The sequence below is a fragment of the Bufo gargarizans genome, chromosome 1, assembly GCF_014858855.1.
Source record: "Bufo gargarizans isolate SCDJY-AF-19 chromosome 1, ASM1485885v1, whole genome shotgun sequence".
NCBI lineage: Eukaryota > Metazoa > Chordata > Amphibia > Anura > Bufonidae > Bufo > Bufo gargarizans.
The window spans coordinates 51083717-51098193 of NC_058080.1; the positions used below are offsets into that span (position 1 = coordinate 51083717).

Here is a 14477-nt window from a genome sequence, read left to right on the forward strand (position 1 = left end):
TAAGTCACAACAATAGACAATCACAGTCTGCTTAAAGGGGTTGTCCGGGATTGGGAAGATTGGAGTATGTGTACAACAATGCCCTAAATGTTACAATCGTGCCTGTCCTACCTTTATCCGACATTTCTAATGCCCAGTTTTCAAATCTCCAACTCTCAGCCGGAAGCGCTGTGTTTCCAAGACTCGGTGACGTACCGGGTCCCTTTCTGCTGAGTAAAGCCTCTTCTTCCGCTTCCCAGGGAGCCCGGTGACGTCACCATCAGCCTCAGTAATTATTCAAACTGCCTGGATGGGCGGTAACAAGACGGCAACCAACCGCGCTAAGCCACGCCCATCCAGTCCGGTGACGTCACCGGGCAGGGCGCTTTATTATGAATGAAAGAGGCAGAGCACTGAATATTAATTAGGGGGCGGAGTCACGGCGGAGATGAAACCACGTGATGCCGCGCTGTGCTGGGAACCACAGTGCAGTGCGGCAGGAAGGTAGGAAAAAATAAACATAGGTGTAAACAAAGCGTGGGGGGACCGTATGAGCCATAAAGAAATGGTGAAAATACTTAAAAACATATGGGGGGACCTTGATTCAGCTGTTAATAGGGAGTACACAAAAGAAAATGAGAAATTTAATCCCGGACAACCCCTTTAAACTAATAACACACAAAGAATTAAATGTTACCATGTTTTTATTGAACACACCATGTAAACATTCACAGTGCAGGTGGAAAAAGTATGTGAACCCTTGGATTTAATAACTGGTTGAACCTCCTTTGGCAGCAATAACTTCAACCAAACGTTTCCTGTAGTTGCAGATCAGACGTGCACAACGGTCAGGAGTAATTCTTGACCATTCCTCTTTACAGAACTGTTTCAGTTCAGCAATATTCTTGGGATGTCTGGTGTGAATCGCTTTCTTGAGGTCCTGCCACAGCATCTCCATCGGGTTGAGGTCAGGACTCTGACTGGGCCACTCCAGAAGGCGTATTTTCTTCTGTTTAAGCCATTCTGTTGTTGATTTACTTTTATGCTTTGGGTCGTTGTCCTGTTGCAACACCCATCTTCTGTTGAGCTTCAGCTGGTGGACAGATGGCCTTAAGTTCTCCTGCAAAATGTCTTGATAAACTTGGGAATTTCCTTCGATGATAGCAATCCGTCTAGGCCCTGACGCAGCAAAGCAGCCCCAAACCATGATGCCCCCACCACCATACTTCACAGTTGGGATGTTGGGATGAGGTTTTGATGTTGGTGTGCTGTGCCTCTTTTTCTCCACACATAGTGTTGTATGTTTCTTCCAAACAACTCAACTTTGGTTTCATCTGTCCACAGAATATTTTGCCAGTACTGCTGTGGAACATTTAGGTGCTCTTGTGCAAACTGTAAACGTGCAGCAATGTTTTTTTTTGGACAGCAGTGGCTTCCTCTGTGGTATCCTCCCATGAAATCCATTCTTTTTTAGTGTTTTACATAGCGTAGATTCACTAACAATGATGTTAGCATATGCCAGAGACTTTTGTAAGTCTTTAGCTGACACTCTAGGATTCTTCTTCACCTCATTGAGCAGTCTGCGCTGTGCTCTTGCAGTCATCTTTAGAGAACGGCCACTCCTAGGAAGAGTAGCAGCCGTGCTGAACTTTCTCCATTTATAGACAATTTGTCTTACCGTGGACTGATGAACAGCAAGGCTTTTGGAGATACTTTTATAACCCTTTCCACCTTTATGCAAGTCAACAATTCTTAATCGTAGGTCTTCTGAGAGCTCTTTGTGCGAGGCATCATTCACATCAGGCAATGCTTCTTGTGAAAAGCAAACCCAGAACTGTTGTGTGTTTTTTATAGGGCAGGGCAGCTGTAACCAACACCTCCAATCTCATCTCATTGATTGGACGCCAGTTGGCTGACACCTCACTCCAATTAGCTCTTGGAGATGTCATTAGTCTAGGGGGTCACATACTTTTTCCACCTGCACTGTGAATGTTTACATGGTGTGTTCAATAAAAACATGGTAACATTTAATTCTTTGTGTGTTATTAGTTAAGCAGACTGTGATTGTCTAATGTTGTGACTTAGATGAAGATCAGATCACATTTTATGACCAATTTGTGCAGAAATCCATTGCATTCCGAAGGGTTCACATACTTTTTCTTGCAACTGTATATATATATATATATACTGCTGCATATATATAGAGTATAAGCTCCAACCTAATCAGGTTGAGAAGGATTTTCTCCTCAATGTTTTCAACAGTGCTCACATACAGAACCTATTATCCTTGCAAATTGAAGTTCAACCATAAAACTCTTTGATATTAATACTTTTCTTGTAGCTTTTTCGCTTGCTGTAATAATTAGAAGAATGGCTTAGGTAGAGCTTCAAGAATGGATAAGACATAGGATATATTTAAAAGCATTCCTCCAACCAATGGCTGTGCTCCTCAGTCTTCATGGGTCTTGCGTTTAGCTGGTGGAGCTCCAGAAACCTTTAAATATGTGGTTTCTGAGACAGGAAGTAGTCGGTCAGCTACTTCCTGTCAGCCTTATTATGTCTCATGGGGCTAATATCTCTATTACCCAGAGATTTCTTCCTCCTGACATTCTTGGCTCTTCATGGGAGAGAATCGCATGGCCAGAACCTTTTATTCCATCTCTCTTGATGAGCAGTGGATAAAAAAAAGGCCTTATACTTTTCCACTAGTATAAGCTCCAACCTAATCAGGTTGAGAATGTTTTCAACAAAGCTCTTGTACTGAACTTATTATCCTTGCAAATTAGAAGAATGACTTGGGCAGAGCTTCAAGGATAGTGAACAGGATGAGACATAAGGATATATTTAAAAGCATTCCTCCAACCAACAATGGAAGCTGTGCTCCTCATTCCTTATGGGTCTTGCACTCAGCTGGTGGAGCTTCAGAAACCTTTAAATATGTCTCATGGGGCTAATATCTCTATCACCCAAGGATTTCTTCCTCCTGACACTCTTAAATCTTCATGGGAGTGAATCATAAGATAAGAACCTTTTCTTCCATCTCTCTTGATAAGCAGTAGATAGAGAAAAGGCTTATACTGTACCACTAGCGGCATTTAGGCTGCTTGGTGTCATGGCAGCTGGCGTATTTGCAGCATGTAATGTTTGTCCACCAATGAGCTGGGATACAAGGGGATCCAAGCAAAGTAATGTTTAATCCTACAGCTATCTCTCCCTATTCCACAGTACACATGGATGCTGGGGAGAGTGGAATAAGAAGTGGCCAGGGGAAGCTTACCTACCCAAGAACAAATGGACTGGCCATGTTGAAATCTAACAGACTGTTCCTGCTCCTCACTCGCCTTGTATATACCAGGTTGCAGTCTCTCAGAGCTACCGTCCTGAAAAGGGTGACCTCAAATGAAACCCAGGTATTTTTGTGCTTCTATTACTGTATTACTGTATATCCTATATGTCTCCTTTTACATATAAGGTATAACAGGGACACAAAAATACCTTGGCTCCAGCTGGGGTCACCCTTTTCAGGATGGTAGCTCTGAGAGACACAAGGGAAGGATGCATCCTAGGACTTTTACAACTGGCTGTCTATCCAAAACCAGACGTGATGGTAAAATAAAACATCAGAAGCCATTCAGTCCGGTGGACGTTCTTTATTGACTTATCGGACCTGATCTGCAAGTTGGTTGCCATCGATGGTAACCTTAGTTGTTATCGTTTAGGACATGTGGCACCTTTAAGATTTTAAGTCTAACAATATAAGTATGTTTTAATAGTGAATATCACGCTGTCTTCTATCAAGCAGGGCTCCAGATAGGAACTAGTGATGTCACTGCATCTTGGGCTGTGATGTCATTGAATGTGACATTATGAACAGCGATGGTGACCTGGTGAACACTCAGAGCTGTGTTTGGAAGGTAATCTGCTCACCTGACAGCTTCATATAGGGATTCCCAACTTCTGTGCTTATCGCTGGAGATAAGCGAAGTTTTGAAAAATTTGATTTAGCGATTTGCTGAAGTTCTCCAATTAATTTGCCATGAATCCCTATAAATCAGGTACACCCTGGCCTAATCACATTATTTCCGCCGAATCTCAGTGTGAAGACTTGGAAGTTAACCCTTTCCCACATCTCTCCCTATAATCAGCTCACAGGGTTATGGCGGAGACCGTGCAGTATCAGGGTTTTATACGGCTGTGACATCACAAGGGATGGCTACCTGTGGATTGGCTGACTGCATGGAATCATGGGTGATCTCACATTCCCGGGATTCTTACTTTTACTTTGTAACACATGCAGCCGCCATTTTAGGAAAAACTGATTATTTACCATAAAGTGTGAGGAAATTCGGTTTCTTGTTTAATCGAATTTTTCTTAAACTTCAGACCGAATTCCACTTAGGATGCTTCGATTCGCTCAAACTACTTATTGCCTTAAAATTTTAGGGAACCCTTAAGATGCTCATAGACATTAAAAAAAGGTCAGGAACTGCCAAAATATATTGAATTATCAGCTGATACCATATTCTCAAGATGTGAGTTAAAGGGGCTTTCCCATCTCAGACAATTGGGGGCATATTGCTAGGATATGCCCCCATTGTCTGATAGGTACGGGTCCCAAGTGCTGGCTCGGCTATTTTCATTGGCCCCATAGAAATGAACGGGAGTGGTGGCCGTGCAAGCGTGGTGCGCTCTCATTTACTACTACGGGGAGTGCAGCTGGTGGTGGCAAGACTCTGGGAAACCTGAGGTGCTCCGGCCACCACCATCCCTGCTCCGTTCTTGGTGTAGGTGTGGGTCCCAGAGGTGGGACCCGCACCTATCAGACAATGGGAGCATATACTAGCGATATTTCCCCATTGTCTCAGATGGGAATACCCCTTTAAAGTTCCTCTGGAAGTCGATAGTCCTCTGGTGTACATTACTAGGAGCTCACAAAAAAGTCTGAACTGAATTGACATACCCATACACCCACATAAACATGTAAATAAGACAATGAAAATAAAGGACATTTGACACCCGGATTTGTATAGTACAATTTAATACTACTATCCAAAACAAAATGGAAAAAAAGGGAAAATCGAGGGTTAAAATGATTAGATCTTTAATTCATAAAGAAAAATAAAGTCCAAGGGGTGGAGAATAACCAAGTTATGATCAAAATAAAAAAAATTCTGTAGACATAAGATGAAACAAATTTGCATTATATTGTGAAAGCGCTGTTTTATCTCCTCTTGTAGAAATTGTCTCAGATGACCGACAAGAAAAGGTTCGGTGAGAGGGTTTAAGGAACACAAGCAGTTGAGATGCTCAGGAGATGATACCATCTTAGAGGATCCATGTCTTTCATGGTATAACTTTCTCTTCCATTGCCCTTTAAAAGATGAATCCATACATGAAATTTACACATCTCAACCCAATCCCTCTCCAGAATGTAGAAAAGAAGAGTCTGTAGGATTTTTTCGATCTTTTATGTATTTTCTCCTACACACTATAGGATTTAGGAACATCAACAATTTATTCAAAGAATGTTTTTGATTTCACCACAAGTTATGCTTATCTGTAATTCTTGCACTCTGCAGTAGACATCTGGGTACTGTCTTAGATGCTCCACAGGACTCCATAGGACGGCTGGCACCAATTCCGAGCCATTGTTCCAGACGACTCCAGGTGACTTCCACCTGGCCTTCCAAAATGTGTAAAAGTCCAGTCCGAGACTCAAAGAGATGTTCCGCATTATTTCAAAAGACGATAAATGAAAGGAAGGACTTTGAAGATTACCATGAATTAACATAAAAAAATAGAGAAGACACAGTTCTGTTTCCCTCCCAGAAATTTTTGTGTTTTTTTTGTGTAAAACTGGGAACTCTCAGCCGTCTTTAGATCAAGATTTGAAAAAATAGAGTGACGATCAAGGAACATCCACCGCTGATCCACTGGGAACTAGAAGATGGGCCAAGAGAGTTGAAAACTTCAGATTTGATTTCATTGGATCCTACAAGAAAGGGCTCTTCCTTTGAGACCTTAAAAAAAAAAAAATTATGGTTATAAGTCAATAATAGTGATAATACATACTACTATGTGACGTTCTTGTTAAAGGACCAGATTACAAGAAACTTAAAAATACTTTTCTACTTGGACTGAAGTTTGTTTCAGTAGTATTCAAAGAAGAGCATTATCCAAATGGTGAAAGAAAAATGTGTTCCCTAACTTGGAGTTGACCTACACCACCAATTTCGCCCACCTAGGACAGGACTCGTTCTTCCTTTCCAATTTCTTATTTTATATAGAGCAGGAAGGTGACCCTTAGTCCAAATAACTCAAAAGTCCAAAAAGTGGTTCTAATATTTTAGAGCTTATCAGTTTTAAAGGGTATGCTCAGAATAGAAAACCTGTATTCGTGGACCCTAATTAATGGGGTTATCCTCTGTTCAGGATCCACATCTCTTGCCCAGAATGGACAGTAGTTATATAGGGTTCCCATTGCTTTTGATGACCTTTCCTGTTCTGCATCACACAGACAACCCATCAATTCAAATGGCACAGTGTAGTGCATCATTTGCCCTCTGGAGGCAGTGCAGACAAACTGAACGCTTACTGCAAGATGATTGCTGGGATCTCAGCAAGGGGGCACTTTGTGAACTGTTTATTGTTAAGGGGATTTATTTTTATTTTTATCAAGTAGGGGTTGTACAATGCAGAGACTTTACTATAACAAAAATAAGAGGTTATCCAAATAGTCACATGATGCAAGGGGAGCAGGTCATGGATGCCGCCAGAAACTGGCTGCAGTGGTCACATATCCCTCCCAGTAAGATAAGGATTGAGCTTTAATGAGTGTTTATAATGTCAGAGAGCAGAGATAAGGAGCCTGTCAGCTCCCCAACTGACGGAAAAGACAGAAAATCCACCGGCTGCTACTACAGCATCTCAGCTCTGTGCAGAAAAAAAGGATTCAATATTGTTAATAAAGGCCAATTGAAAAATTGATATTAGCTCAAAATAAGTAAAATGCAATAATAAAAAAAATTGCCCCCAAAGGTGTACATGGCCTTTAAGTACATCACTGGATTCATGGACTAGGACACCAATATAATATAGGACAATAAAGACTATGCAAGCACAGAGGTAACTGGCAATCAAATAATATTGATTAAAAATGTCCTATAATTTAAGTATACAGCTCCTATGCAGACCTTTGTGTCCCAGACTGGTTACAGACTGTGAACAAACCCTGTGCAGTCAGATCCTATAGAATGTGCTTTAACAGTTGCAAATAAAAAAAGAATAAAAAATACAGCAACTGCAAATAGTCTTGAATAAAAAAAAAAGCACCTACTATTTCAGGTCTACAGTTCCTTCTGCTATGTGTCTCCATGTTTACAGACTACAAACAACCCCTGTGTAGTCTGACCTGACAGTCAGATGTTCTTCCACTCCCTCTGCCTCCTCTTCTTGGCGATCTACAGACAGTAGAAGAAGAGCTGGTGGAAGAGGGTAACACATGACTGTAGGATTACACAAAGGGTTTAAAGTCTGTAACCATGGAGACGCATAGGTCTGCATAGAAGCTGTAGACACAAAAGGAGATTTTTTAATCAAGGAACAAAAAAATTGGTTGCAAAAGTATACACACCCTTTAAATACCGTGAGCATCAAAAAAGCCACTAACCACTGATCATATTAAAATATCCAGAAATAAATTCTACCGAGTCGAAGATTTAGCAGAGGTTCCTCTCACCTTGGTGGGCTGGACATAGACATGGACACTTTCCTTTACTGTAGGGACAGAGACGTTGGCATACTTCTCTTCCTTCTGCCCGGGAGTTGTGGAGGCCACGGATGGATTCAGAGCCAGGTTTAGATTGGTCCCATTGCCAAAAGCATGGATAGAGTTTTCTATGAAGCAAAAAACAAGTTAACAAGTCATAACTTATGTAAAGGCACAATACACCATAAAAACCTATAGTTCTGGGATGGAATAGTTTCTAATACAAAATCGACAAGATATAATAGGACTCGTTGCTGAAGCGGAATAAACCAGGGTTTAGTTCACAGCCGCCATTAGCCGGCTTGTAGGGAAATCAGTTTTATGCAAACCTGATCAGATGTTCAACTGCGAAAGAGGAAGGAGCGCTCACCGATGATTGCCGGAGCCATTAAAGAGGCCAGTGATTGAATCAAAAAGGCAAATGCAGAACATTAATCTTTCCACTATCCAAACAGACCTGGCGCACGGTCCCCGCCACACAGCTGCTGCCCCACACTAATGTCTGATCCCCGCAGGGCTTAGTTTTCTAGAACTTTCCAGACTATGAAATCAGGAAATTGAGAAAAATCTATGCCTGCCTATCTATCTATCTATCTATCTATCTATCTATCTATCTATCTATCTATCCATCTATACATCTATCTATATATCTATCTATCTACATCTATCTATCTATCTGTCTATCTCCTATCTATCTACATCTATCTATCTATCTATCTATCTATCTACATATATCTATCTATCTATCTATAGATAGATAGATAGATAATAGATGATGGATTGGTGACTGATAGAAAGATAGACAGATATTAAATAGTTAGATATACGATAGATAGATGATAGATGGATACGAGATAGATACATAGACAGATATGAGATAGCTAGATAGAAAGATAGATAGATATGAATAGATAGCTACATATGAGATAGATGGATAGATAGAGAGATAAGTGGTAGATAAATGGATAGACAAATAGACTGACAGATAGATAATAGATAGATATGAGATAGATAGATAAATAGATGATTGATTTGTGATTGATAGAAAGATAGACAGATATTAAATAGTTAAATATATGATAGATAGATAGATAGATATGAGATAAATATGTCTACCCCTGGGCAGCATACATAGCTCCACGAGATTCTCCATACTTCAATCCCATTTTCAGGCCCTGGGCAATGTTCTCATCTTTGGAGACCTCACTGCAAGAACAGGGAGGGAGAGAGACTACCTGACAACTGACGGAAATGTCTATATATTCGGAGCAGACACTGACTGTGACACACTGAGAGGAACAGCTATGACAGCACAGTAAACAAAAGTGGCAGAACATTGCTGAACTTATGTCGAAGCCTCAGACTTCATATTCTCAATGGCCGCACCATTGTTTCCCTCTGCATCTCCCGGTCGCTGCATTAATTTTGGCGTCACGAACAGGATGAAATCCTTTGTGTCTTATGCAAACTATATACCAACAGGATACAAAATTCTCTGCACATAGTAAGAATAAGCCCCACCTGCTTTATTGAAAGACTTTTGTTTGTTAAACGCTTTTATTGAGCTGCAGAACTATCCAAATATATTGAGAGTTGCATGGACATGCAGTACTAGTCACCTGTTATTGAACTGCACTGTTAAAACTGGAAAAAAAGTGTATTTCTGTGTCACTATCACTGCTTGCTGTGAATGGACTCTTGCACTGAACCTAAAATGGCCGCCGGAGGTCATCATGATTAATTACAGAGCCAATACCAACAAGGGACCCTACCTGGGACTGTGTACAGCTTCTGCTACAGCTTAATGTACAGCAATGTCAGGAGACTCATGTTCCTTTGTCAACTGAAAGGTCAAGTGAGCAACCCCATAGGGAAGTTACCTCTTCAACTGCACCAGGATCCACAGTTATGATTGTTCCAGCTACAAGGACAGTTGCTGAGACACCCGAAATTGGGCCGGAGCCCATTGTTATCAAAGAAACAGAGGAACTCTCTGTTTCTGACGAAATCAGGAGGAAACTACATCTTCCAATTGCGCCTATGGTTCGCCTTATTGAGGGAGTACTAGGAGATTCATCCCCTGATTCTTGGGACTCTGGAAGCCCTGCACCAACAGTTGTACCCAGCCCTCCAGACCTCTATGATTAAGTAGGCCGGTTGGCCATTACTAAAAATGGAGCAAGAGACATTGTTGTCAAAGGGACTCTAATGTTTGCCGTTGTGCTGGCAGTTTCTCCAAGCCACCTGTGGAGCCTTTTGCCCTTCTAAAGACTCTATCAAGGACTCTATCATTCTGCAATTTCCCAGTTGCACTTTATTTTTGTGCCATTTTTATCTATTTTTTACCCCCTTCTCAGGTTATCTGGGACTTTAAAAACTAAAAAGTTTATGCAACGTTCAAGACATGTACCCAAAAAGTCTTTTCTGTGCCTTATCCTATGCAACGCACAGCTTCTTAAATCAAAAACTTTTTCACTTTAACTCTTTGGATTACAAATTATTTATGCCCCAAATCAGGGATGGACTTTGTCTCAGGACTATGTCATGGACTGCATTGGCCCAAATGTGAGATCACCGCCCATTTTGTCCCCGTCAAGTAAAGAAGAAGAACAACGCCCATTATTCCTTTTTGCTATCTTGTACAATAATATGCAATACCTTAATGTGAAATATGCAAAATGTGTATGTGATAAATTGCCTAGAATGTGGTGTTGTGCATAACCCTTTATTACAGGAGGCTATCGAAGTGTTATGATAGTACATTGCAATATTTATATCCATATTTGTATTTTTGTGGCATGTACTTGGTGTATTTCAGGTGATGGCGTAGAGATCCACAGCTTCAGTCACTGCAAACGTCGAGGACGACTTATCTTTTAGCAGTGGGGTATGCAGCGTCCCACATCAGTGTGTAAATGGAACACTTTAAACATCTGAATATATATGTGTTTATTTGCATTGTATGGTATTTCCTATTATCTGGCTGGCAATGTCATTTACATCCATTCGCCCCTAGGTGGTGCTGGCACCACACTATATATATAGCTTTTGGTGTATTAATAAAGTTAGTTGGAGTTAGTAGTTGGTGAGAGGAGGAGAAGCAAGTTCATGGAGGAGAGAGACAGACTAAAGTCCCCATGTAACTGTTTTCCTTTCCTCTGGGCCCTGATCAAGCCTGGAGAAGACAACCACAGCAACCAAGCACCAGATAGTGAGTCTATGTACAAAGATGCAGAGAGCCTAGCGAGGGTTACAGCTAAACTCAGCTTATGGACCTCATTAGCACAAGTGCCTGAGAGCAACTTTCCGAGTGCCGGGACCTGCAAATAATGAAGCAGATGTGTTTGCCTGCCCCAAGGGAGATCGCCCTTTAAGCATAGCTCATAGTAACTAGATATATCAGCATACTTTAGTACCAGAGTGCTATAGAGTGGACTTGGGATTACCACCAGGATCCTTGCCTGTAAAGTGTCTACTTTAAAAGGGACAACTCCTTCATTGACAACTGCCACTACCTGATAATAGGAGTACAACTGAACTTATTATTAATTGTGCTATACAAAAACACTTTTAATTGATGAACTGTACCAACTGCCCAGAGACTATTGATTTTCAGTAAATGTTCAACTGGTTTACAACAAACGACTCCTCATTCTTACTACTGCTACTCTCAACATTTGCACCTTACGGTGCTGGCGTCACGAACCAGGGGCCCAGTTGCTAAAGCACCTTACACCCATTACCATCAAAGGCACCTCAACATCCACCTGGCTGGTGTTCCCTCTAATGGAGAGTGCCCCGGAGGATTTCGCGCTGTCTTCCTCATCACTGCACGCCGATCCAGGGAGGCATCTCCTAACTGTGAGTACAAACAACTACTACCCCCATCGGACCATGAGACTCACGTGTTTCTCCCTGCGTGTCCCGGTCGCTGCAGGAAGTTTTAAGAAAGCCATGGAAACACTGAAAGACAAGGCGAGCAAAACCTTCTATGCCATCAGAAGGCGTCTGTATCATCTTAAGGCACCAGTGACCATCTGGCTTAAAATCCTTGACACCATCATCGCCCCAACCCTCCTGTATGGCAGCGAAGTCTGGGGCCCAGACATATACCCAGACTGGGCAAAGTGGGACTCTGGGCCAACAGAACTATTCCACCCAGAACTCTGAAAACACCTTCTCCAGGTTCACAGGAGCACATCAAACAGCACTTGTCGAGCAGAACTGGTCAGATTCTCACTTTACTTTGCTGTCCAGAAGAAGGCGCTATCATTCAGAGCCTATCTGCATAGCAGCAGTCCCAGCTCCTACCATCACAAAGCCTTGCTACACCAAGAAGCCCCAGAAAAACAAAGCACCCTGCAACAAGTCACCCAAACCCAGCCTGCCCAAGCCACCAACCAATATAGCCTGACAAAGGGGGAAATCCAGAGGATGATACACAAGAGTAAAGAGGAGTATATTAGCGTCTGGAGGAACGACATACGAACATCACAGAAGCTGACAGTATACCAGAGCCTGCAGAGGGAGTACAAACTGGTCCCATATCTGGAGAAACTTCCCAATCCAAAAGACAGACAGATCCTGAGCCGGTACAGACTGAGCGCCCACAGCCTGCTTATTGAATCCGGGCATCACCGACAGAGGTACAAGCCCAGGGAAAGCAGACTGTGCCAGCAGTGCGACCAGGAGGCCGTGGAGGATGAGGCTCATTTCCTGCTACGGTGCCCTAAATACTCAGCAGTGAGGGATTCTCACTTCAGGAGACTGTCTGATCTCTGCCCAGACTTCACCTCCATGGAGGAAGAGGAGAGACTCTCCACACTGCTGGGGGAAGAGGAGAACACAGCGGCCATAGCAGCACAATATATTACTGCCTGCCATGGACTGAGAAGAGCCTGATATACCATGGACTCCTATATCCCCACCCTGGATGTGTCTCCACCCAACCCTACCCAATTATTTTCCACTTGCTTTGGCAATGCTAAAATGTATTTAGTCCTGCCGATAAAGCTGATTTGATTTAATATGAGATCGATAGATAGATAGATAGATATGAGATAAGTAGATAGATAGATAGATAGAGAGAGAGATATGAATAGATAGATATGAGATAGATATAAGATAGATGGATAGATAGATGATAGATAGATGGATAGATAAAGAGATATATGGTAGATAGACAAATAGAATGGCAGATAGATAATAGATACTGTAGATATGAGATAGATAGATAAATAGATAGATAGAGAGCTAGATAATAGATTGGTGATTGATAGAAAGATAGTTAGATATTAAATAGTTAGGTATATGATAGATAGATAATAATGAGATAGATAGATTTAGAGATAGATAGATAGATAAATAGATAGATAGTGTGACACAGCAAGGGGTTTTGTCTGGGTAGGCAGGTATTTTCATACCAGCATGTGTGGCTGGGTTGGTTTCCAGATAGGTGAGGTCAAATACCGGACCAGAGTTTAAGGTCCGGGTTTTGGCAGCACCTGGGCTCAGCAGCTGAGTCTCTGTGTTAGGATCTGAGATTTTGTGCCGGACTAGAGGGCTGAGACCCATGTGCAGGGGGAACAGGCCCCCTAAAGCCTGCTGTGGACTACTGGAGGCAGAGCTGCCAACAAGGTGACGTTCAAAATAGAACTTTCCATTGTGTGTGAATTAACACCAAAGACTGCAAAGTGACGTGTTGTTTTGTGCAACTGCCAACAAGGTGACGTTCAAAATAGAACTTTCCATAGTAGATGGTGAACCACAACAACCTGGGGCAAAGTCAGGGTTTCCGCGTTTTGTGGTTCATCAAGTGTGAATAAACACTGAAGTTTGAGTTAAGAAATTGAATTTTGCCTCTGTATTGCGTCCGCTTACCCTATCTACCAGAGCGAAACCCCACAATTGGTGGAGGATGCGGGCAAGCGCAGTGAGGCTGGCGTGAAGGCCGAAATATTTTTGTTGTTTTTCTTACATCAAACCAGCGAGATTACGACCCGTGTCCCTTGACAAAATGGAAGCTGTCGTGAAAACCCTCATGGAGACTAACTGCAGCAGTGGGAGGCTAATAAGCAGCAGCAAGAAACAAACTAGCTGTTGTTACAACATGTGATGGCTTTAGAGGCGGCAGGAGCATCCCAGAGCGTCCACCATGTCCGGAAAGCGCTCCGTGCGGCGATCCCCAAGATGACCCCCTCGGATGATGTCGAAACCTATCTGGCGGTGTTTGAAAAGGTGGCCGTGAGGGAGAAGCTACCCCGAGATCAATGGGCTGAGGTCGTCGCTTTATTTCTGGCATCCGGACCAGTGTAATGGTGGGAGACACTAAGTGAGATGGTGAGAGACGTGGAGGACTTGCCGCCGGGTCCTGAATTGGCAGACCTCAATGTCTCCGGGGATAATTTTGGTACCGCCCACCGTCGGGACCCAACCCTATCCCAAGCCTGGGAAAATGTGCTAATAGTAGATGGTGAACCACAACAACCTGGGGCAAAGTCAGGGTTTCCGCGTTTTGTGGTTCATCAGGATAAGTTGTATCCGGTAAACCAACTACGGGGTGAGCCTATTGAACAGTTGGTGGTCCCCAAGGCTTATCGCAAACTCGTGTTAGATCTAGCCCACCAACACGTTCTCGAAGGTTACCTGGGGCTGCAGAAAACTCAGGATCATACAGCCCAGCCTATTCAGAGAGGTGGAAGAGTTTTGTAGGTCTTGTCCAACCTGCCAG

At 42.6% G+C, this 14477-nt stretch overlaps 1 protein-coding gene across 1 annotated transcript in view; it reads right to left on the bottom strand.

Annotated features, from left to right (window-relative positions):
* Positions 1–5531: 5531 nt before the first annotated feature.
* GFRA4 (GDNF family receptor alpha 4) overlaps positions 5532–14477 on the bottom strand; it is a 385411-nt gene continuing 376465 nt past the window's right edge. Inside the window, exons 8-9 of the mRNA XM_044278104.1 lie at positions 7718–7875; positions 5532–5999 (exon numbers count right to left, since the gene is read on the bottom strand). Of these exons, the coding sequence (XP_044134039.1) occupies positions 5856–5999; positions 7718–7875 (302 nt within the window). The 3' untranslated portion in view covers positions 5532–5855. The remainder of the gene's footprint in view (positions 6000–7717; positions 7876–14477) is intronic.